Source organism: Acomys russatus, chromosome 26, assembly GCF_903995435.1.
Source record: "Acomys russatus chromosome 26, mAcoRus1.1, whole genome shotgun sequence".
NCBI classification, from domain to species: Eukaryota; Metazoa; Chordata; class Mammalia; order Rodentia; family Muridae; genus Acomys; species Acomys russatus.
The window spans coordinates 36,498,517-36,522,060 of NC_067162.1; the positions used below are offsets into that span (position 1 = coordinate 36,498,517).

At 45.8% G+C, this 23,544-nt stretch overlaps 1 protein-coding gene across 1 annotated transcript; it reads right to left on the reverse strand.

Annotated features, from left to right (window-relative positions):
- Window positions 1–228: 228 nt before the first annotated feature.
- On the reverse strand, window positions 229–23,314 carry Adat1 (adenosine deaminase tRNA specific 1). Its single transcript, XM_051168971.1, has 10 exons — window positions 23,205–23,314; window positions 21,601–21,791; window positions 21,245–21,313; window positions 19,237–19,291; window positions 18,576–18,706; window positions 15,202–15,805; window positions 13,074–13,219; window positions 11,609–11,708; window positions 3,350–3,436; window positions 229–426 (listed from the first exon to the last, which is right to left on the reverse strand). Exons 2-10 carry the CDS (start codon window positions 21,767–21,769, stop codon window positions 291–293), a joined length of 1,497 nt encoding a protein of 498 aa, XP_051024928.1. The 5' UTR covers window positions 21,770–21,791; window positions 23,205–23,314; the 3' UTR covers window positions 229–290.
- Between the last annotated feature and the right edge of the window lie 230 nt (window positions 23,315–23,544).

Consider the following 23,544-nt stretch of genomic DNA (forward strand, 5'->3'; position numbering starts at 1 on the left):
TGTTCTAAACTCCGGACGTTGTGGCTTAAAGAACCAACAGAGCACATCTGAAGGCAGATACCGAGGTCATCAGCGAGAGGCCATTTGAGCGAGGAGCCACTCCAATTGAGTACAGATGCATGCTGTTCTGGGTTCCATCTCTGTGACACCGAAGAGGTGCAGCACTCTGGGGGAAGGCGTTTCTTTTCTTCTCTTATTTAACAACCAGAAAAGCAGAAAAGTTGTTGTTGTTGTTTTCAGCACGAAGGGAGAGGCGGGTCAATATGAAGGGTCCGGATACCAGAAAGACTTCATTTAAATTGGTGGTAGTCAGGTGGGTTTCTGATCCAGGACGCAAACGGCTGTACGCTCCGGAGTGCGCTCCAGGCTTCCTGGTAGGCAGATGCGGCCTCCTTGTAGTCCTGATAGGTGTCCAGCTTCTGTGCCCTAAAGCACACATGCCATCAAGCACAGTTCTCACTGGAGTGCTTGCCCTCAGAGCAACTGCACAGACTCTTTGAAAGGCAGAGCAGGGGCAGAGGGAGCACTCGGCAGGGAGTTCATGTTAAAGCCACACATGCTTAAGCAGGATAGAATCACAGAACACTAGTTTTGTATGGCCCTTGTATGATCAGATAGGTTTTTTTTTGTTTGTTTGTTTTTCAAGACAGGGTTTCTCAGTGTAGCCTTGACTGTCCTGGACTCGCTTTGTAGACCACGCTGGCCTGGAACTCGCAGTGATCCACCTGCCTCTGCCTCCTGAGTGCTGGGATTAAAGGCGTGCACCACCACGCCTTACTGTTTTTTGTTTTTGAGGCAGGGTTTCTCTGCAGTCCTGGCTGTCCTGGACTCACTTTTGTAGGCCAGGCTGGCCTTGAACTCATAGAGATCCGCCTACCTATATGCTGGGATTAAAGGTGTGTGCCACCACGCCCAGCTAGATAGAAGGTTTCTTTTTTCTTTTTTGTGGTGTTGGGGATCACACAGAGTCTCATGTATGTTAGACAGTCTCCTCCCACTATGTCTAAGCTGTGTAGCCCAGCCCTGACTTAACAGCCAAAGGCCTAGTATCCACCGTGCACACAACCATCTATAATGTGAGCTGATGCCCTCTTCTGCCATGCAGCTGTACACGCAGATAGAGCACTCATATACATTAAATAAACAAATTAAAAAAAATTAGTCTAGCCTAGCTTTGAAATCAACATAGACATTTTGTAGTCACAGACCCCCCAACCCATTCTGCTTCTTCCTGTCTATAAAGCTCCGCCTCTCCTTGTACTTGGGCGTTGAGCCCAGTTTCTTTCTCCTAAGTATCTCCTGAATAGTCTTCTTAACCATTTTTGACAAATGTCTGAAGAAGTCTTTAATACTTCTGCAGCATGCATGTCTCATTCACAGAATAATTTTTTAATTAAAAAAAATTTATTGAGCTGGGCGTGGTAGTGCATGCTTTTAAATCCCTGCACTGGGGAGGCAGAGGCAGGTGGATCGCTGTGCATTTGAGGCCAGCCTGGTCTACAAAGAGAGTCCAGGACAGCCAAGGCTACACAGAGAAACCCTGCATGTATGTCTGTGCAGCATGCTTGTGCCCCATGGTGTCTAGAAGACGGCGTTAGATTCCTTAGAACTTGAGTGAGCTGCCTGACATTGGTCCTGGGACCTGAACTCCCGTCCTTTGGAGGAGGAACAAGTGATCTTAACCACTGAGCCATCTCTTCAGCCCCAACCTCCATAGATTTTTATAAACAATTACTTATTGGTTGTCAAAACCAAGCATAAGCCATGCCTGGGCCATGCAGTCTTTTTACTTACAGCCCTCTCAGTGATCTTGTGACATGAGAAGTGTTACTATTGTTACATGGAACAAATCACAGCTGTGGTGATTAATCGTCATTGTCAACCAGGTTGGAGTCACAGTTATAGACTCACCAGCGAAGCCAGCTTCAGGGCTGCCCATGAGTGCTTTCCAGGAAGGTTCGGCTGAGGTGGGAAGAGCTACCTTGGGTGTGCGCAGTGCTAAACATGGGCTGGGGTGCCAGAGTGAACAAAAAGGGAGGCCTGAGCTGACTGCTCGTGTCCCTCTCTCTGCTTCCCAATTTTAGATGCAGTGTAAGCTTCCACCTTATAATCTTCCTCTATGGCCTGAGCCCTCCAACTGTGAACCCAAAGAAATTCTTCCTTAAGATGTGGTCACTAGTTTTTTGTTTTGTTTACACACACACACACACACACACACACACACACACACACACACACAAACACTGAGACTTGTTTTTTTTTTTCCAGACAAAGTTTCTTTGTGTAGCCTTGGCTATCCTAGAATTGCTTTGTAGACCAGGTTGGCCTCGAACTCACAGCGACCCACCTGCCTCTGCCTCCCCAGTGCGGGGATTAAAGGCGTGCGCCACCACGCCCGGCTGAGACTTGTCTTACGAATTTAATTTTATCTTGCTTTCACTCCTGCTCTTTACTGCTAGTAAGTATTTTAGTTATTTTATGTGTAAGGTCGACATTCATTGTGCCTGTGTACCTACGAAGGCCTGAAGAGCCTGAAGATTCCCTGGGATTGGAGGTACAGATGGTTGTGAGCCGCCATGTGGGTACTGGGAGTTGAACCTGGGTCCTCAGCATGAGTGACCAGTGCACTTAGGCTCTGAGCCACCTCACCAGCCCCTACTCTTATTATTTTTAAGTGCGTATGCATGTGTGTGCACATTCACATGAGTGAGGAAGAGCGCAGGCCCGAGGCATCTGGGGAGGAGACCCCAGTTCTACAGAGAGAATGCTTCTTGCAGTAAACACAGGTTTAAGGTTTATTTTAACCAATTGTTTTATGAGTAGAGGCAGGATCCACTAATTTGATAATTTCAAACTGTACTTGAGTCCCAGGGTCCTGGAAAACAGTGTGGCTTACCCACAGAGGCCCTGGGTTCCACTGCCAGCACCATAAAGTCAGCCAGCCAGATGACAAGATGAAAAAACAACAAAGACCTGTCCTGCAATCCGAGCATTTGGGAGGCTGAGGCAGACCTGCTGTGCGGTTGAGCTCAGCTGTCCTATTTAGTGAGTTTCAGTTCCAGGCCAATCTGGCAGTGAGAGCCTATCTCAAAATAAACAATACGTAAGTAAGTAAAACTGAAGTGGAACCTTCTTCCTCTTAACCTTTTGTGTTTGCTGCAAGAGTAGCTTTTCCTCTAACCCAGGTGAGACATTGACGCAGACCAACACGTTCCCGCTCTCTGTGGGTGCGCAGTGAGCGCCCATGGGGTCGCCGAGCCTGGTGCCTGCCAGGTGTCTCACCACTCACAAGCCAGAACCAGAGCAGAGCCCTTTAGAGACAGGGGGACGGAGGGAGGGACCATGTCACCTGACGGAGTCCGGCTGCTTGTCTCCTGCAATGCTGCTCAGCAGCTTCTGGAATGATCTAAAGAGTTCCACCTTGCTGATCCGGGATCTGTTCAGAAAAAGAGAGTTTAAAAAAAAAAAAAAAAAAAAATCACTGACTGCTGACTATGTGCCAGGCCACCATCGGAGACACCAGGCCTCACCACAGAGCGCAGGTGTGCCAGACCCTCCTCCCCTCTGTACTCTGCTAGAAGTGTAGACCGAGCTGAAGGGTCTCCTCAGCGCCGCCCCCCCTTTCTCCCCGCTTCTATCTCTTCCTTCCTCCCCCTACTTTGACAAAAAGTCTTGCTATAGTATACTCTAATACATGCATTGCCCAGGTTGGGCTTGAGTCATGAGCCTCCTGCCTCAGTTTCCAGGCAGGGGTCACCATCCCTTGCCTCTCTAGGGAGATCTGTGTTGTGAGGAACTGAAATATCCTGCTGGCAAGTGACACTGACCTGCTGCCACACGACTGAGCGATTTTAGAATTAAATCCCCCCAATCCCCTTCAAGTTTTCAGGGGACTGCAACCACAGATGACATAACTGACCTCTCAAATCCCAAGACACAATCACCCATTATGTTCATTTTTTATTTTGAATCAGAAGAAACTATGAAGGATGTTTATTGTTATTTAAGGCTGCTATTTTGTAGATAATTCGCTATACGTCGACAGATAACTAACACACCTTCATAGAGGAAGTCTAATGGCAGTGTGAAAGACTTATGTAAGCAAATCACAAAAAATAACTAAAAAATAACAAAATAAAAGTATAAAAATTTATTGAGAGGTGGGGCTATTGCTCGGGTTTGAGCATGTACCTTGGACATGTGTAAAGCCCTAGGTTTGATCTTCAGTACTGGGGGGGGGGGGGGGGAAAAAAGGAACAAACTGGGGCTAGGCAGATAGCTCAGTGCTTAGGAGCACTTGCTACTCTTGTAGAGGACCCAAGTTTAGTCTCCAGCATCCACATTAGGTGCCACAGCTCCAGGGGATCCGCTATCCTCTTCTGGCCTCTGCAGGCACCTGGGCTCATGTGCATGCACATATAAACAGAAACACACACAGATACAAAGAATTAAAAATAAATAATAAACCTTAAAAAAAATCAAAGAGGGACTGGAGAGATGGTTCAGCAGTTGAGATTGTGTGCCGTTCTTCCTGAGGACCTGGGTTTAGTTCCCAGCACCCATAGAATGGCTCACAACTGTTTGCAGCTCCAGTTTTAGGGGATGTAATGTTCTCTTCTGGCTTCTGTGGGAGCTGCACATAGGTGGTTCACATACACACACTCCAGCAAAACATTCATATACATAAAATAAAAATAAAAAATGTAAAAAACATTTTATTTAATTTTAATTTATGTGCATTGGTATGAGGGTGTCAGATCTTGGAGTTACAGACAGTTGTGAGCTGCCATGTGGGTTCTGGGAATTGAACCGGGTCCTTTGGAAGAGTAGGCAGTGCTCTTAATCATTGAGCCATCTCTCCAGCCCAATAAAAATAAAATGAGAGAGAGACCTGGGTGGTGGCATACGCCTGTAATCCCAGCACTTGGGAGGCAGAGGCAGGTGAATTGCTGTGAGTTCAAGGCCAGCCTGGTCTACAAAGTAAGTCTAGAACAGAGAAACCCTGTCTCTAAAATCCAAAGAAAGAAAGAAAGTATACAAGAAGAATTAAATTTTGCGCTGGTGTGATGGCTCAGTGGGTGAAGGCACTTGTCACCAAGCCTGACAACTGGAGGTTGATCCATGCGACCCACATGGTCAGAGAGAACCAACTTTCAAAACCTGTCCTCTGACCTTAACATACAAGCTTTGTCACAAGTGTTTGCAAGCCCACAAGGGCGTGGACACAACACAGATAAATGTAATAAAAAGCTTTAAGAAGTCCTAAGTAAGTGGGTACTCAAAACAAGAAACTGCTGACCCGGCAGGAATGTTACAGAAAGACAGTCCATGTCCAAGGAGCCATTAGTGGCACAGTAGTTAGAGGAGCTGCCTTTCATGTTCCTGGCCTGAAAGATGCCTATTTCCCTCTAATTGATCTTTACACTGAGAATCAAAGAATGACCAAGACAAGACACTCTAGAAAGACATGGCAAGGAGACTTTCTCTCATAGGTATCATCTTATCTTTGTTTTTTGTCTTTTTTTTTTTTTGTCTTTTTTTTGTCTTTTTTTTGTTGTTGTTGTTGAGACAGAGTTTCTCTTGCAGTTCTGGTTGTCCAGGACTTGCTTTGTAGACCAGGCTGGTCTTGAACTCACAGAGATCCACCTGCCTCTGCCTCCCAAGTGCTGGGATTAAAGACATGTGCCACCATGCACCATGTCTTTTTTTTTTTTTTTTTTTAAGGTTTATTTATATATATAGTCTTCTGCCTGCATGTACACCTGCATGCCAGAAGAGGGAACTAGATCTCATTATAGATGGTTGTGAGCCACCATGTGGTTGCTGGGAATTGAACTCAGAACCTTTGGAAGAACAGCCAGTGCTCTTAACCTCTGAGCTATCTTTCCAGGTCAAACCCCCACCCCAAGACAGGTTTCTCTGTGTAGCTTTGGCTGTCCTGGACTCGCTTTGTAGACCAGGCTGGACTCGAACTCACAGAGATCCACCTGCCTCTGCCTCCCAGAGTCTGGGATTACAGATGTGTGCCATCATGCCTGGCTCAGATATCATCTTATTCAAAGCTACAGATAAATATATTTAACTCAAGAGTAGTGGTGCACACACAATTCCAGCAGGCTGAGGAGCAGAGTTCAAGGACAATCTAGGACAGAGAGAAGAGGTGCAGAGAGGGAAAGGGGGAGGCTGGATCTAAAAACCATAAAGAGTATGGTTTTGTTATAGGGATAAACAGAATAATAGAAAAGAACAGAATAGGTGTGTGTGTGTGTGTGTGTGTGTGTGTGTGTGTGTGTGTGTGTGTAACCATATATATGGTTCCTGGATTTGACACAAGTATCTCACTTAAAGGCAGGCAGTGGTGGTACACGTTTTTAATTCTAGGAACTCAGGTGAATCTCTGAGTTCAAGGTCAGCCTGGTCCACAGAGGGAGTTCCAGGACAGCTAAAGCTATACAGAGAAACCCTATTTTGAATGCCTCACTCAAAAAACAAAAACAAAAAAAACCCAGAAAACATAGCCGGACGTGGTGGTTCATGCCTGTAATCCGAGCACTTGGGAGGCAGAGGCAGTCGGATCGCTGTGAGTTTGAGGCCAGCCTGGTCTACAAAGTGAGTCCAGGACAGTCAAGGCTAACACAGAGAGACCTTGTCTCGAAAAAAAAAAAAAAAAAAAAAAGAAAAAGAAAAAGGAAAAGAAAAAACAAAAAATCAAACCAAAGCAAAACAAACAAACAAAAACAAAGAAACCATTTCCAAAAATCATTAATTTCTATTGCCATAAAGAATACAAACAGTTTGTCTGGCAGGCAGTCAATATTGCAAATAGGAGGCTTCTATAAATAACTAATGCTGGGTGACTATAGGTGTACCAGAAAGACATACCCAAAACAACTTGTCTCAAAAAGCTTGTTTCTTTTCACCTGAATAAAGTTGGAAGGCCTAGCAGAATCTATGCACCAACAGTTAAAGCTTCCACTAAGACCCTGCAGCTGAGACAGTCTCCTGAGACTGAAACAAGTTATCCAACTAAATACTGGGCACATGTTCATGTATCAGTGTTGGTAAAGGCCAGGCTAATTAATTACTACTCAGAAAATTATTATTCAAGGACAAAGTCACCCCCAGGACTTCTGTACATATATTACAGTTGTGTGGCTTGGTCTTGTGGGGCTCCTAACACTGGAAGCAGGGGCTGTCTCTGACTCTTGTGTTTTGCTGACCCTTTTCTTCATACTGGGCTGCCTCTGTCAGCCTTAATATGAGGGCAGGTGCCTATTCTTCCTGCATCTTGATGTGCTAATGTTTGGCTGATATTCATGGGAGGCCTGCCCTTTCCTGAATGGAAACAAGAGTGGATGGGTGTTGGGGGCAGAGGAGAGGTTGGGGTGGGGGTAGGGACTGGGAGGAGAGGAGGGAGGGGAAACTGCAGTCAGGATGTAAAAATAAGGAAATAAATAAATAAAGTCACCTATTAAACATTAGAGAGAACATATTCAAAGGGTGGGCACTAAAGGCAACAAAAATGGTAATTTTTCATGTACCTAGCAATTTTATTGAAAATATAATTTTATCACTTGGCTATATGCACTGACTAATAAATTAATTAACTAGTCAAGACTTCAGCTGAGTAGTTTATTGTGTGTGTGTAATAATATAAATGTGTATGTAAAAAAAAAGTATTTAATAAAAAAATCAAAATCATAACATTATCTAAAATAAAATTTATGATGAATATTTAAAAAAAAAAAGAATTCAGCTGAAAAATATTGCCTGTTTCTGCATCCTGAGTGTTGGGATTAAAAGCATGTACCACCCAGCCTGGTTTATTCCTGAGTATTGATGAAGCATGTCTGAACACTTCGTTCACAAGAACAAGAAACTCTACCATGTCATGCTCCACAGCCTGGAGAGCAAGCAGGTCCACATCAAGGCTCAACAAGCCACCAGCTCACTGGGAGGAAGGAGGCCTGCTGGGAGCTATCCACCACCATGACGGTGGCACAGCACACAGGCGCTGCAGAGTCTACGCCCCCCTGGGAGCACACCTGTTCCCTGGAGAGCCAAGAGGAAACTCTGAATGTTCTCTGCTTGAGTCATCTCATTAGTAATGGGAAGACGCTGCACACACGTGGTCAGCACTCAGGAGCAAATTCCCTGAGCTATGCAGTCAGCTCCGTCTCCACTCTAAAAAAAGAGGCATGCCTACAAAGCAAATTAGAGCCTGGGAGTATAGCTCAATGGTGGGTGATTGGTAGCAGGTACATGGCCCTGGCTTGGATAGGGTAGATGCCTAGAGACCCGTTCTCTGGGAAGCAAGTCTTTTTTTTAAGCCCTTAAAAAAAAATATTGGAGGTTGGAGAGATGGCTCAGTAGTTAAGAGCACTGACTGCTATTCCAAAGGTCCTGAGTTCAATTCCCAGAAACTACATGGTGGTTCATGACCATCTGTAATGTGATCTGGGCACTGTATACATAATAAATAAATAAATCTTTTAAAAATTTATTTATTATTTTTTTTGGCTGTTTGTCTGTTTTCGAGACAGGGTTTCTCTGTGTAGCTTTGGCTGTCCTAGACTCACTTTGTAGACCAGGCTGGCCTTAAACTCACAGCCTGCTTCTGCCTCCCGAGTGCTGGGATTAAAGGCGTGGGCCACCAAGCTCTTCTCTATTTATTATGTATAGTGTTTTGTCTCCATGGATGCCTGCAGGCCACAGATCCTGTAGATGGTTGTGAGCCACCATGTGGTTGCTGGGAGTTGAGCTCAGGACCTCTGGAAGAGCAGCTGGTGCTCTTAACCTCTGAGCCATCTCTCCAGCCCCGTTTCTTAAGTCTTATTCTACAGCAGAACATAGGAACCACATGAGAAATGTCTCTATCAGGGAGAGCCATGGCCAGTAGAAACTATGGAATTATCTGAGGAAGGATGGCAAGACATTCTAGGTGCTCCTGCATTCCAAGAGCCCTGGTCGTTTCAGCAGAGAGGACCACGCGCTAAGATGGCCAGCCCTTCCTTGTTAACATTGCTGATTACTGCAAGAGAGAGCACAGGAGCTTTAATTAGTTTGTTCCCTGTATTTTTTATTTTTAAAAGTCCTTCATATGCCAGGTGGTGGCGGCGCACGCCTTTAATCCCCACACTTGGGAGGCATAGGCAGGTGGATCACTGTGAGTTCGAGGCCAGCCTGGTCTACAAAGTGAGTCCAGGACAGACAAAGCTACACAGAGAAACCCTATGCACTCTCCCTCCCAAAAGACACACATAAGTAAAAAACAAACAAAAACTCCTGTTCACCTTTTCTTTTTAATTCAGTGAGCTGTTTCATGACTTTTTTTCCAGGGTATTATAGTATCTCAACTGGCATAGATGATTTTTTTTTTCTTTAGGATAAGAGGCAGAGTAAAAATCAAAATTACTAAAATGAGCATCTTTTCTGTGGCCCCTGTCATTGTCAATAGTCCCTTCTTGCAACTCTAATAATGCCATCTGAGATCCCTGGAGGAGTTTGCCAGAGGTGGCCTCACAATGTTGTCATTCAGGGATGAGCAGGAGAAGCCTGCCTCTCCTAGCAGCTGCTGGTCTTAACATATAGTGAGCTCTAATTCGTGCACACAATAATGTTACAGAGATCAGTAGATGGCTAAACGGGAAATCAGTTTTAGCAAAATGCCCTTTAAGGTATACCTACCTCACCCAGTTCTCACACTGGTCAACTTGCTTTACAGTTTTATAGTTGGCAAGGAAGCTCAGAGAATCCCTGGCATCCCTGGATGTATGCTTTCAGCCGGACTATTGCCATAACTCCCCATAGACTCAGCCTCTGAAACTGTAAGCCTCCATTAAATGCTTCCTTCTGTAGGATGCCTTGGTCATGGTGCTTTGTCACAGCAGTAGAAAAGTTACTAAGACACCGTCTGTCCACGAACTGCCACTGTACAGATGAAAGTACACTGCAGCTGGCCTTGCCCCCAAGTCACATAGACATCAGAGATAGTGCTAGCGCTAGGGTTAGACTGTGAGGCACTCCAGGTCACACAGGGAGCACGGACACACTGTGACAGGCTGGAGAACAGCACCACAGGAATCTGCAGAGATGATCCTTTTGATTCAGGAGGTAGTGGTGTTGAGTTGGGCCTTAGAAATATGAGGGTGAGACTAAGCAAAGAACACCCCCCCTATTCTGAGCCAAGCAGCAAACGAAAGCTGAGTGGGGCCAGAGTGTATGTAGCAGGAAGCCTGCGGTCCTAACCTCTGCTCTGCTCTGTTCACAGGTCCTGCCCCCAGGCCTCTTAACAAGTACAAATGGTGGCCAGGGACAAGACAAGACAAAACAAAACAAAAGCATTGAATAAATGTTTATAACTCTGAATTACAAAGACTCCTCAGAGCCGCTTGTGGTGGTGCACACTCAGGAGGCAGAGGCAGGAGGCCAGCCTGGTGGACAGGACAGAGTGGGTTAGGACAGCCAAGGCTATACAAAGAAACCCTATCTGAAAAACAAACAAACAGAAAGGCCAAAATCTTTATTTTTTTAATTTTTTTTAAAATTTTTATTTTTGGTCTTTAAAGACAGAGTTTCTTTGTGTAGCCTTGGCTGTCCTGGACTTGCTTTGTAGACTAAGCTGGCCTTGAACTCACAGAGATCCACCTACCTCTGCCTACCAAGTGCTGGGATCACAGACCAAAATCATTTTTAAAAAGTAAAAAGGACCAATTATGGGGCACATACCTAGGTGTCGGGGGGGGGGGGGGGGGATCTCTGTGAGTTCAAGGCCAGCCTGGTCCATACAGACCTGAGTTTGGTCCTTGGGACCCACATGGTGGAAGGAGAGAACTGAATCTCACAAAATGCATTCTGACATCCAGATGGCCCCCCAAATACATGAATATCATCTAAAAATATAAGTAGGGCCAAACCAATTACAATATGGGCAAGGAATGCCAACAGATATTTCTCCAAAGAAGATATACACATGGCTAGTAAGCACACAAAGACATGGCCATACTATTAGTCACTGGGAGATATAGGGAAAACAAGGAGCTAGCACTTCATACTTAACAGACAGTAAATGCAAGTGTTGGATAGGACGCAAGGCAATGAGCTCCTCCACACTGCTCATTGGGAACCGTCCGTGGTAGAGCTGCTAAGAAAACGGCTCACTCATTTCTAACGAGCTACCCATGTGGTTACCACATGAACCAGCACCCAGTTGTTCATACCAGCACTATCCATAAGAGCCCAAAGCAAAATAACCCCCCAAAGGCCATCGCTGATGAGAGGCTAAGGCAAATGAAGCTATACAGTGGATTCTACTTAGCCATACAACGAAGGAAGTATCGATGCACACTGCACGAGCGAACTGTGGAGACGAGCTACGTGGATGAAGCAGACACACACAAAGGCCCACACAGGAAACTGTTTCACTTATCGGAAGTATCCAGAAGATAGAAATCCATGGAGAAAGTAAATGTGGCAAATAAGGGATTTCTGAGGGCGAGGGAGGAGGAGGAGCAAGTCGTTTCCTTTGCGGGGAAATGAGAAAGGCTCAGAGTTGGGCAGGAAGGAATGAGTCCATAGCTACCCTCTCCCCATCCCTGGGAAGCTGTACCTGGCCCGAGGGCTTCCAATTTCTTTCTTTGTTGTTCCCTGTGGAAAACCATTGGCTGTAACATCCAAAGGCTGCTCAGGAACAGCACTCCAGCTGATAGCTAGGAAGAGAGGGATTCTGGGGTTAAAACATTTTTACCCACAAATCAGTGCTGCCCTCAATCTTGACCAGAGTTTTCTCTGCAGTGGACACAGTTAATACAGACTCATAACTGGTCTATGTGCTGAGAGTGTTTCCTGAGTGCCCATCCCTAAACAGGACAAATGTATCAATCCTGACTCCCAAGCTTCAGGGAGCATCACGGAAGAGGCAGAGTGAATGAAAGAGCCGGAGGATGGGGAGGAGTGCTGTGAAATGTTGGTCTCTGGACATTTTATGGCTGCTGCACAACTGTAGCTATGGTTACCTGCTAAACATCCAGCCAAGATGAGACAATGTTTCAACCGTCAGCACTAATTGGATTCAATAGGCTACAAAAAAAGCAAACACATCCAAACCCAGAACCACACCAAACAAACCAGAGAGAGAAAGAGAGAGGGTGGGCGCAGGGAGGGAGAAACAAATACATAAATGAAAGAGGGAGGGTGACATGTTAGGAGTGCCTAGGGCTGGAGAGATGGTTCAGAGGTTAAGAGCACTGCCTGCTCTTCCAAAGGTCCTGAGTTCAATTTCCAGCAACCGCATGGTAGCTCACAACCATCTATAATGAGATCTGGTACCTTCTTCTGGGCTGCAGGCACACATGCGGTACAGAATACTGTATAAGTAATAATAAATCTTTTCTAATAAAAAAAAAAGATAAAACGTGTCCAACGTTTCACAAAAACATTTCTCTGGCTCTACAGCAACATGAAGGCTGGATATGACGTCAGAACAGGTTGAACCTAATGCTTGCTTTGTCCAAGGGTTCATGATTCCTATTATAGCTTACATTTAATTTTAGTACTTATTTATTGGGGGGAGAGGCTTATGTCTGTCGTGATGTACATGTGGAAGTCAGAGGGCAGCCTAAGGGGAGATGGGTTCTCTGCTCCCGTTATGGGGGTCCCAGGAATCAAACTTGAGCTGTCAGTTTTGTTGGCAATTTTGTGTGTGTGTGTGTGTGTGTGTGTGTGTGTGTGTAATTTAACACAATTTCTTTTTTGTTTTTGTTTTTGTTTTGTTTTTTTGGTTTTTTCGAGACAGGGTTTCTCTGTGTAGCCTTGGCTGTCCTGGACTCACTTTGTAGACCAGGCTGGCCCCGAACTCACAGCGATCTGCCTGCCTCTGCCTCCCGAGTGCTGGGATTAAAGGCATGTGCCACCACGCCTGGCTCTTAACACAATTTCTTAATTCTCATAATGCCACATCTAATCTGAAAATACAGAAGGTTACCACTGTCCTCAGGCTTGCACAACGCAGACCCTCCCAGTGCAGTCTGTCAGAGGAGAGGCTACTTGGGGGTAAATTAGCCTGGATCCCTTACCTGCACCACAAGGAACGAGTCGGCCTGCACTGTCAGCTCTTCTCACTTGCACTGCACAGCGGCTCTGTTCAAACAGTAAACCTGACTGCTGTATTTTCAGTGGGTGAACTTCAAAGCCTCTGGGCAAAGCCAAGACTTCCTGACACCTGAGTATAAGGGAAAGGCGGTCAGCTCAGATGCACCTAGGGAAAGACTCTCTCAGTAGCTCAGCAAGCCCAGGCCTGAGGAAAGTCAGAGCTCCTAGTAGCTGAGTGAATCTATTGAGGTAGGAGGTGAAACATGCCAGAATAGATTCTACACAGTAAGAAGTTTTAAATTGGGGCTGGAGAGATGGCTCAGAGGTTAAGAGCAGTGGCTGTTCTTCCAAAGGTCCTGAGTTCAAGTCCCAGCAACCACATGGTGGCTCACAACCATCTATAATGAGATCTGGTGCCCTCTTCTGGCCTGCAGGTGTACATGCAGGCAGAATACCACATACTAGACATAGTAAATAAATAAATCTTAACAAAAAAAATTGAGTCGAGTGTGGTGGTGCATGCCTTTAACCCCAGCACTTTGGAGGCAGAGGCAGGTGGATCTCTGTGAGTTTGAGGCCAGCCTGGTCCACAGAGTGAGTTCCAGGATGGCCAAAGCTACACAGAGAGAAACCCTGTCTTGAAAAAATCAAGAACAACAAAAAACTTTAAAAATTTATTATTGGGCTGGAGAGATGGCTCACAGGTTAAGAGCATTACCTGCTCTTCCAGAGGTCTTGAGTTCAATTCCCAGCAACCACATGTAGCCCTGGCTGTCCTGGGACTCACTATGTAGGCTAGCCTGGCCTCAGAGCTCACAGAGATCCAACTGCCTCTGCCTCCTGAGTGCTGGGACTAAAGATGTGTGTTACCACGCCCAGATATATGCTGCATCTTATTCATGTATCCATCGACAGGCATCTGGGCTGCTTGCATTTGGGGCTATTTCAACATGCTACTATATAAGCTGTGTGTGTGTTTTACGGAGGATGTGCATTTTCACTTCTCTTGGGCGCATGCCTTGCAGTGGAAACACTAGGTTCTGCTTTGGAATCTGCCTCCCAGGCTGTATGTCCCCACGATGCCTCTGTAAGCCTCACTTACTGTACCACACACTAGCCTGTACAGTCACCTTATCTTTTGAGACAGGGGCTTTGTTTATTTTGCCAAGATTCAGTTAGAATCTTGTTAAGTAGCCTAGGCTGGCCTTGAACTTGGATCCCCCTATTTTACCTTCCTGAGTGCTGGGATTAGAACTAATACTCGTTTAGGTTTTTGTTTTTGTTAAGTATAATAGCAATTATACTGTTTCTTATTGTTTGTTTGCCTGCTTTTTTCCTTATTGAGACTGGATCTCCAACTCCCTATGTAGCTAAGGCCCTCTTGCTTCCCCTCCCTAATGCTACGGTTAGAAGCATTATGTCTTCATGCCAGCCTTATGCAGTGCTGAGATTCAACCTAGGGCTTCATGCCAATTAGGTAAGCGCTTGTCCAGCTAAGATACATTTCCTAGCCCTCGCAATTGTTCTGCCCACTGTACAAGTACACAGTAGAAAAATGACAATATACAGCATTAACAAAGAGGAAAAACAACTCCTAACACTGTGACTCAGAGATAATAATCGATATACCGCCTCCTACAGCTTTCTGTGCACATACATAATTTAAGATCAAGATGGAGCTCACTTCATCTTCTAAATTGCTCTTTAAACATCATAAACATCTTTCTACATTAAATATTCATCAATGGTATTTTTAACAAAAGAAATCACTTAATTTCCAACTGTAGAGCATTTCTGGTTTACCTTTCTTTTTAAGTTACTGTATATACAATGCAAACCTAAGACTTATATTTTCTTTTTTTCTTTTTTTGGTTTTTCGAGACAGAGTTTCTCCGTGTAGCCTTGGCCATCCTGGACTCACTTTGTAGACCAGGCTGGCCTTGAACTCACAGCGATCCGCCTGCCTCTGCCTCCCGAGTGTTGGGATTAAAGGCGTGCACCACCACGCCCGGCTCGACTTATATTTTCTTAATTATGCTTCTGCTGAGTGTACTGGTGGAGACGCTTCTGGCTCCTTGCACACCTTCCTCTACCCTTCCTGCTGCCTCTTACCTGCCAGTCAGTGCTCTCCTCATGGCTTCCTGGCTGTACGGGCACTTCCCGATGACCACAGCTGACAAGTAGATGGGCTTTTCCAGGAAGTGCATTAGCAGTGCACCCTGGCATCCAAGGACATTCCACCTTGCCATCTTGTCACTGCAGGACATGGAACATGTCTTGTCTCCCCTGCCTGGCTTTGTTCGAAGCAGCCCCACCTGGTGGTAGGCAGCGCCTGGCTTCCTCAAGTCTCCGGTTTCTCCAGGGACACACTTGGCTCCCGTCCTATGTACGTCCAGCACCCTGAGGCTACTTGGAGCTATTCCAGTGACAGTGCCCAGTCCCTCCTTGGTGAGATCAGAGCTGCTGACACCTGGTTTGACTGGACCGCTTTCCTGTGTCCCGTGGTGAGCCACGCAGTTGGAGAGCGACCCGGCAGGTGCTCCAAGCCTCATCTTCTTGGCTAGGGGACTGTCAGGGTCTTCACAGTTGCTCTTATTTTTAGGATCCCCTAGATTATCACTCCCTTCTACAGGTGAGTTTTTGGCCCAGTTTCTGATGATGGGACAGCAAGGTTGTTCTTCAAACTCGAGCATTGGAATGATGGAGGCATCCCCACCTGCAGGAAGAGAGACCCCTTTACTAGTTCTCAGAAAGAGTCCCCCTGACCAGTGACAATAATGTCCCTTGGAATTGGAAATGCAAACCGTGAGGCTGGAGAGCTAGCTCAGTGGTAGAATGATAGCCTGGCATGCAGGAGATCCCGAACTCAATCCCTAACACACCCTAAGACTGTGTGTGTGTGTGTGTTTTGTGTGTGCATAGTGAATTACTGGGACTAATATACAATGCTGAAGCAGAAACTCTGAAGGTGGGGCCTAGAAGTCTGTTTTAGTAAGTTGAGTAGGTCAATCTGATGCAAGCTTGAAAGAATCATGGCCTTAAGTCAAAGTCAATTTGTTTTCCCTGCTGAACAGAGATGAAGGAAGAGGCAGGCAGGCGATAAGCTCAGGCCTAATGAACAAAAGGCCCGGCCTTGACTGCAAGTCAAGTCCAGTGTTTCTAAAAGCGCCAGTGTTTCCCTGTGCTAGTTTATGGATTTCTCGTATATTCTGTGCCCACGGAAACCAAAGGTCGGGAGAAAGCACAGTGCTCACTTGAGAAGGGAGCTATTTCTTCAAATAACAGCCTAAGTGCAAAGTACACTTGGAGTCTTTATAGCCAGAGAGTGGGAAACGCAAGAGAGAATCAGAGGAGAAATGTCAGAGGAGAGACTGCCTGGCTGCCTTCCAGAGACCTTACAAGGTGACAGTGACAGCAGCTCTGGAGAATTCACAGGGGCGCACCTCCTACTCCATAGGCACAGAGACGTGGTCGTGACAGCGCCTGGATACGAGAGGCTGACTCACACTACTAGGAGCACAAAAGCAGAGAGTCTAAAGTAGCTAACCAAGACACCCAATTATTAATTAGTGATGAGAAGTAAATGCCAAGGCAGGCAGGAGTCACATTTGCTAGGCAGCGTGCCTCCTCCTCCCTACAGCTAAAGCAGGGGTGGGAGAACACCACACTGTAAGCGGTTACTCATGAACAGAGGGGGTTAGATCAGTTGGTTGAAGATTTTTTTTTCCAGCAAAACAATTTCCAGAGTTTTTAAGATTGACAGAAGGTTGCCAACTTATTGAAGATCTTATAAAACAAAATGAAATCCAATGATCACAATTAACAAAAGGAAGACAGGACCTAAGCCAACCACCCCACAGCCATTCTTTCTCCCACTTCTCAGCACAGTGTCATCCATCCTCCCTCCAAAGCTCTGAGGAGAAACCTGGAACCCATCTTTGCCGCCACCCACTCCTTCTCTTCTAATCAGGAAGTCTGAGCAACTGTCCCTCTCAACTTTTACTCATTGTCTACATCTCACTAATGACCTCTACCCTCCCTCAAATCACCATACTCTCACTTAAAAAAAAAAAAAAAAGACTAGACCTGGGCGGTGGTGGCGCACACCTTTAATCCCAGCACTTGGGAGGCAGAGGCAGATGGATCACTGCAAGTTTGAGGCCAACCTGGTCTACAAATCGAGTCCAGGACAGTCAAGGCTACACAGAGAAACCCTGTCTCGAAAACCAAAACAAAACAAAACAAAAAAAAGAGACTGTTACAACCTTTACTTTTGAATTGCCTACTACACGGCCTTGGGTTTTCTTGCTTTGCACAGATGCTCACAGAGCAGTGTGCCGCCACAGCCGCTGGTCTGTGTAGTTGTTAGCAGGCTGACTTCCTGGATATATCCCTCAGGCCTTTACTTACGTTAAGCAAGTGCATTACCACTGAGTTCTCTCTCCAGATCCTTTCCCACTGCCTTATACTTAGTATCCCTGAGTGACAGAGAATATAGGTTCATGACAGGAAAGCATGGTGGCACATTCCTGTAACGTCAGGAGTTCAAGGCAAGGCGGACCAACAGCAGGACTATCGTAAAAGTGCAAAAACGCTGGGTGGAGCACGCCTGCATTCAAAGCACTTGAGAGATAAGGCAGGAAGACTACTGAAGTTCAAGGCAGGAGTTCAAGGACAACCAAGACAACTTAGCAAAAACCTGTCTACGCCAGGGAGACGGCTCTGTATGTAAAGGTGCTTGCTGCCAAGCCTGATGTACTGAGTTCCACCTTCAGAACCCACCTAGCAGAAGCAGAGAACTACAAGTTGTCTGACCTCCATGTATGTACAGTGGCACGCGTGCGCACACACACGCACACACACACACACACACACACACACACAGTCTCTCTCTCTCTCTCTGTCTCCCTCTCTCTTAAATATATAAACCAAAAAAACAACCTGTCTTGGGGGGCTGGAGAGATGGCTCAGAGGTTAAGGGCACTGACTGCTCCTCCAGAGGTCCTGAGTTCAATTCCCAGCAACCACATGGTGGCTCACAACCATCTATAATGTGATCTAAGGCCCTCTTCTGGCCTGCACCTGCAGGCAGAGCACCGTATACATGATAATAAATAAATAATAAATCTTAAAAAAAAAAAACCTGTCTCAAAAAAACAAAAAACCAGAGAAGTATGTATTTGTTCAACAAATAGATGAATGAATGAAATGAACTTTAGGATAAGTTACTGTAGTAAGAATTTGGGCTTTTGAATCCCAATAATTATATTGTCCTTTGTAGGGGCAAAGCTTGCAGCTGCTCAACTTTGACTTTGAGAACTATCGCATGAGACTGCACACCGCCCTATACCTGCCTCCTGCTGTCCCCTCAGTAGACATGTGGTTGTTTACATAACAGTCACTGCCATTAGCTGTACCTCTGGGAGCAAGACAAGCGTAAGGAAGCAGTCAATGCAACGTGACTCCTAAGGCTTGACTGTACTTACAGGGTGTGTGGCTAGAGAAAAACAGAAAAGACAGGCCAGGCCTGAGCGTCCACAGTCCTCTCTGAGTTCCCGGAACAAAGATGGCGTCCTCGTTCAGGACGGCTGCCAAACGGAGCTGATGGAGAAGGTATCTGAGGGTTGCAAGATATCAGAATGAGCTAGGCTGCTGGCAGCTCAGGGCACCTGACATGCATGCTGAGGGCACACACAACACCCATAGCTTCATTCCCAGCACTATGGAAATCATTAAAACAGGAAAAAAAAAAAAAAAGAACAATACACTTCTGTGGTAAACAGAGCTCTCTGGCTGGGTGACTACAGTAGAACACTGAGACTGATAGCAATCTGGGGTTGTGAGAATGATAGAAAAAGAGTCCTTCTTAAAAGTCAGACCCTCTGGAGGGAGGCCAGTCATCTTCCCCACTCCCATCCCTGTGTTGGGTTTGAACCCAGAGGCCTGATGTGCGAGGCATGCGCTGTATCACTAGTTTATACTCCGGCCCCAGGAACCTGGGTTTTAGCAGGTGATTCTGAGGTATTCCCAAGTTTGAGACCCACTAGCCTGGACCCTGGTGGCCCAGACTGACATGAATCTGCATTAGCTTCGAGCTTATGGGCTTATGAGAAACAACCCTGGACATGTTGGGGAGGATGGCTTTACCTCTGGAAACTCCTTCTGGCTATGATCTCAGCATGGCTGTCATTGAGGATGTCTCCTGTGGCAAGGACAGGACATATGGAGTGAATGGAGATCTGAGAGCCTGGTAAAATATGCAGCAGTGCCTCGTGCCAGCACTCGGGATGGCATGTTACCTCCTGGGGGTCTCTGTGACACGGAGGCCAGCCTAGACTACACAGGGAGCTCTAGGCCAGCCAGGGCTACACAAAGAGACCCTGTCTCAAGCAAACAAACAAACAAACAAACAAAAACAAGCAAAAATATATAGGATCCTTTACTCACAAGATGCCAGTCTGAACTACATAGCAAGTTCTAGATAAGCCTAGGCTGCACAGTAAGATCATATCTCAAAATATTAAACAAACAAACAAAAATAAAAGCCAAATAAGCCAAGCAAGTAATTCTCTAGTTGAGAACCACTGATTTATAGAAACTTTTTTTTAAAGGATTGAATACAGGGCCTTATGCAGCTAGGCAAGTGCATCGCCCTCGAGCTGTACCCTGGACGCTATTATTATTTTTTTTTAAAAATAATCTTAAGTTAGGAACTTTAAAAAAAATTATAAAATACATTTTAAAAGTTTATTTATTTATTATGTATACAGTCCTTGAAGGCCAGAAGAGGGCATTAGATCACATTATAGATGGTTGTGAGCCACCATGTGGGTTGCTGGGAATTGAACTCAAGACTTTTGGAAGAACAGCAGAACAGTGCTCTTAACCTCTAAGCCATCTCTCCAGCCCCACTATAGACATTTTAAGCTATTTTGTACATATGTGTCATGATATGTGTACGATAAACATGTACAGGCCGGAAGACAACTCAAAGCGATCAGTTTTCTCCTACCATGTGGATTCCGGGAATCAAACTTAGCTTATGGCTTGGTGACAGGCAGGGATACTTTTTTTTTTTTTTACTTTACTAAGCTGCTTAAGCCCTTTTTCCAACTCTACCTTTGGCCCAGGCAGGCCTTGGAGGTTAGATTCTGCCTCAGCTTCTCACAGGTTTGTGCTACCTGGAGATCGAACTCGTGTCTGTAAATCAGGGATGGAAGATCTTTTATACCATGGTACCATGTTCGTGCCCATGGTGACCCATTTCGACAGTGGGCCTGAGAGAGTTCTCTCATACACAGGAGCCGTGGCTAGGAGAGTAGAAGGGACATCCACATTCCTGTCAATGCCAAAGGCCTACTTACTTCAAGATTGCTTTCTGGGGCTTCAGAAGCCACTCAGGCTGCTTCCTCTACCTGCTATTAAGCCTGGATGCATCTCAGGTAATGCAGCAACAACAAAACTCAGGGAACCGTTGGTTTAAACATGAAAATACTGTCTGCCAGGATCAGGCGTGGAGGTGTACACCTGTAATCCCAGCACTAGGGAGGCAGAGGCAGGTGGATCTCTGTGAGTTCAAGGCCAGCCTGGTCTACACAGAGTAACCCTGTGTCAAAACAAAAACAAAAACAAAAAACAAAAAACAAAAACAAGGGGCTGGAGAGATGGCTCAGAGGTTAAGAGTACTGGACTGCTCTCCCAAAGGACCCAGGTTCAATTCCTAGCACCTACATGGCTGCTCACAACTGTCTGTAACTCTAGGATCTGACACCTTCACACAGAAATACATGTAGGCAAAAACACCAATGCATATATAAAATAAATTATTAAAAAAAAAAAAACAAAAACAAACAGCTGGACGGTGGCGGCGCACGCCTTTAATCCCAGCACTTGGGAGGCAGAGGCAGGCAGATTGATGTGACTTCGAGGCCAGCCTGGTCTATAATGCAAGTCCAGGACAGCTGAGGCTACGCTGAGAAACCAAAAAATAAATAAAAAATAAAACAAAAAGTAGTTTTCCAACTAGGAGGACAACCAGTAGTAAATGAAGGGTTAGCCGCTCCAACCAGTATGGCCTCTTTTCATTGACAAGGAGCCGTAAAGATCAGCATGGCCCTGCACAGAGACAACTGTTAAGAGTCCCATCTTTGCTTACCGTTCTGCCTCATCTTGGACTGGCCTATGCATTTGGTTCCTGTTCCCATTGAAACCACTTCCTTTGTCACTGCGAGGAAAAAACCAAATCATTAAAAAAGCGAACTCGCAGAGGCTGAACTCTTCCTAATGTTCAGGTTTAATAAGCCCACATTTTTTTGTTCTCAGGAGGATTTTCAAAAGTGGACTCAACCAGGAATGCAGTTCCCTTTGGGGAGGTTTGCCGCCACCTGGAGTACTGTGCCACCTGGTGGAGGTCGTGGGAAAACACCGAACACCACAGTTCACACCCAGCCTAGCGCGGTCTCTGAAACAGCACGTTCTACTGTCGATCGATCGCTGATAAAAAGGTCTCACCTTGCACTTGCTCTTCAGGGGTGTCACAAGCCTGGGCAGCTGGAGACTGTATCTTCACCACGGCTGCCAACAAAGTCCACTCACGGTCTGGCTCAGGCTTCCCCTGCTTGGGCAGTTGGACTTTATAGTGTGCATAGCACAGCTGAGCAATCTCATCCGCGGTCCACATAGGTGGAGCTGGAGTTGAGGCCCTGCTAAACAGCCCGAACCATCAGAAACGAGTGAATGACGTTAGAGCAGCACTGCAGTGCAGTCAGTGCTCAGACTCAGGCTCACATTTTCCTACTAGTCTCCCTCCCCGCCCATCTTTTTTTTTTTCGAGACAGGGTTTCTCTGTGTAGCCTTGGCCATCCTGGACTCACTTTGTAGACCATGCTGGTCCATCTTTAATAAAGAGTGAAGCCACCAATCTCTCACACTTTTATAACAGCCGTGCTTAAGAGTGTGGGCACTCGGGAGGCAGAGGTAGGTGGATCGCAGTGAGTTCGAGGCTAGCCTGGTCTACAAAGTGAGTCTAGGACAGCCAAGGCTACACAGAGAAACCCTGTCTCGAAAAACCAAAAACCAAACCAAACCAAACCAAAGAGTGTGAGCATGGAGCTGTGCTTTCTAGGTTTCAACTCCAGCGTTACCACAGATTAACTGTGAGTATTGGGTAGATTATTTTAGTTTTCACATCTGTTAAAGCATGAATAATAGCATTTAACTTTTTTTTTTCCTCCGAGACAGGAGTTTTCTGTATAACAGCCTTGCTGTCCTGGAACTTGCTGTGTACCAACAGTGTGGCCTTGAACTCACAGAGACCGGCTTGCCCCTGCCTCCCAGGTGCTGAGATTAAATAAAGGCATGTGCCACTACTGCCTGGATAGTATTAACATTATTTTATAAATCCGTATAAAAGCAAGTGTCTAACATTGCTGACCGTGACTAACATTACAAAATTCGACATCTGGGGAATCTGGGAAATTTGACTTCTTGTGGGGAGGAAGGGTTTTAATGGGCACATAAAGCCACTTATACACAAACTAACAACATTAAGTAGATCAGGTCTGAGAGGCCTGGGGCTGTGGAGAAATCCTGCCGCTCTTGGCTGTTAGTGCTCACTGGATTTATCTCGATTTGAAGATATGAAAAGCTTCCCAGATGAGCTCATACAATGGCTAGACACAGTCGGGCATTTGTAGAACAAACAACAAAATAGTTTTTTATTGATGTTTTGGCAAGGTGTTTCTGAGACTTTTGCAAAGCGCAAGCTCATTTGTGCAGTAATGGTAATGCTTGTTCTGGCGGGGACTGACAGAGATTGTTACGTTAAATGAGTTCCAGGAAGGCGTCACAGAACAGTTTATTCTGTGAAGGTAAGACACTTGCCATCAACATGCAATTAAACTAGAGGTCTATATTACAAACTGCAAAAGCCAAGGGAGGAAGCAGCCCAAACTGCATTTCACTCAGGAAGCCGACGCAGTTGTTTAATGTTTTGGTATTTGGGTCCCCTGTAATTCGTGTCTGAAACTCCTATTTAAAGACCTTGAAGAATTCCTTTATTAGAAGAAGCTTAAAAAAAAAAAAAAAAAAAAAAGGCCGGGCGTGGTGGCGCATGCCTTTAATTCCAGCAGAGGTTGGTGGATAGCTGAGTTCAAGGACTGCCTGGTTTACAAGTGAGTCCAGGACAGCCAGTACACAGAGAAACCCTGTCTCGAAAAAAAGAAAAAGAAAAAAGAAGTTCAAAGAGGCATTTCTTTGACCACAAATAACACCACAAAAAGCTGAAAAAAACTTTTCCCATTCTTCCTACCCTGAGGTGGCTCCACGTGATTGGAGTGCCTAGTTGGGTCGTGAGACTCCTCCCCGTGGGAGCAGTGGACACGGGTCCTCACAGCCTCCTCCCACACAAGACCAGCTGTGTAGAGCTGGCCCCGAGACGTCACGGAGGCCCTGAGA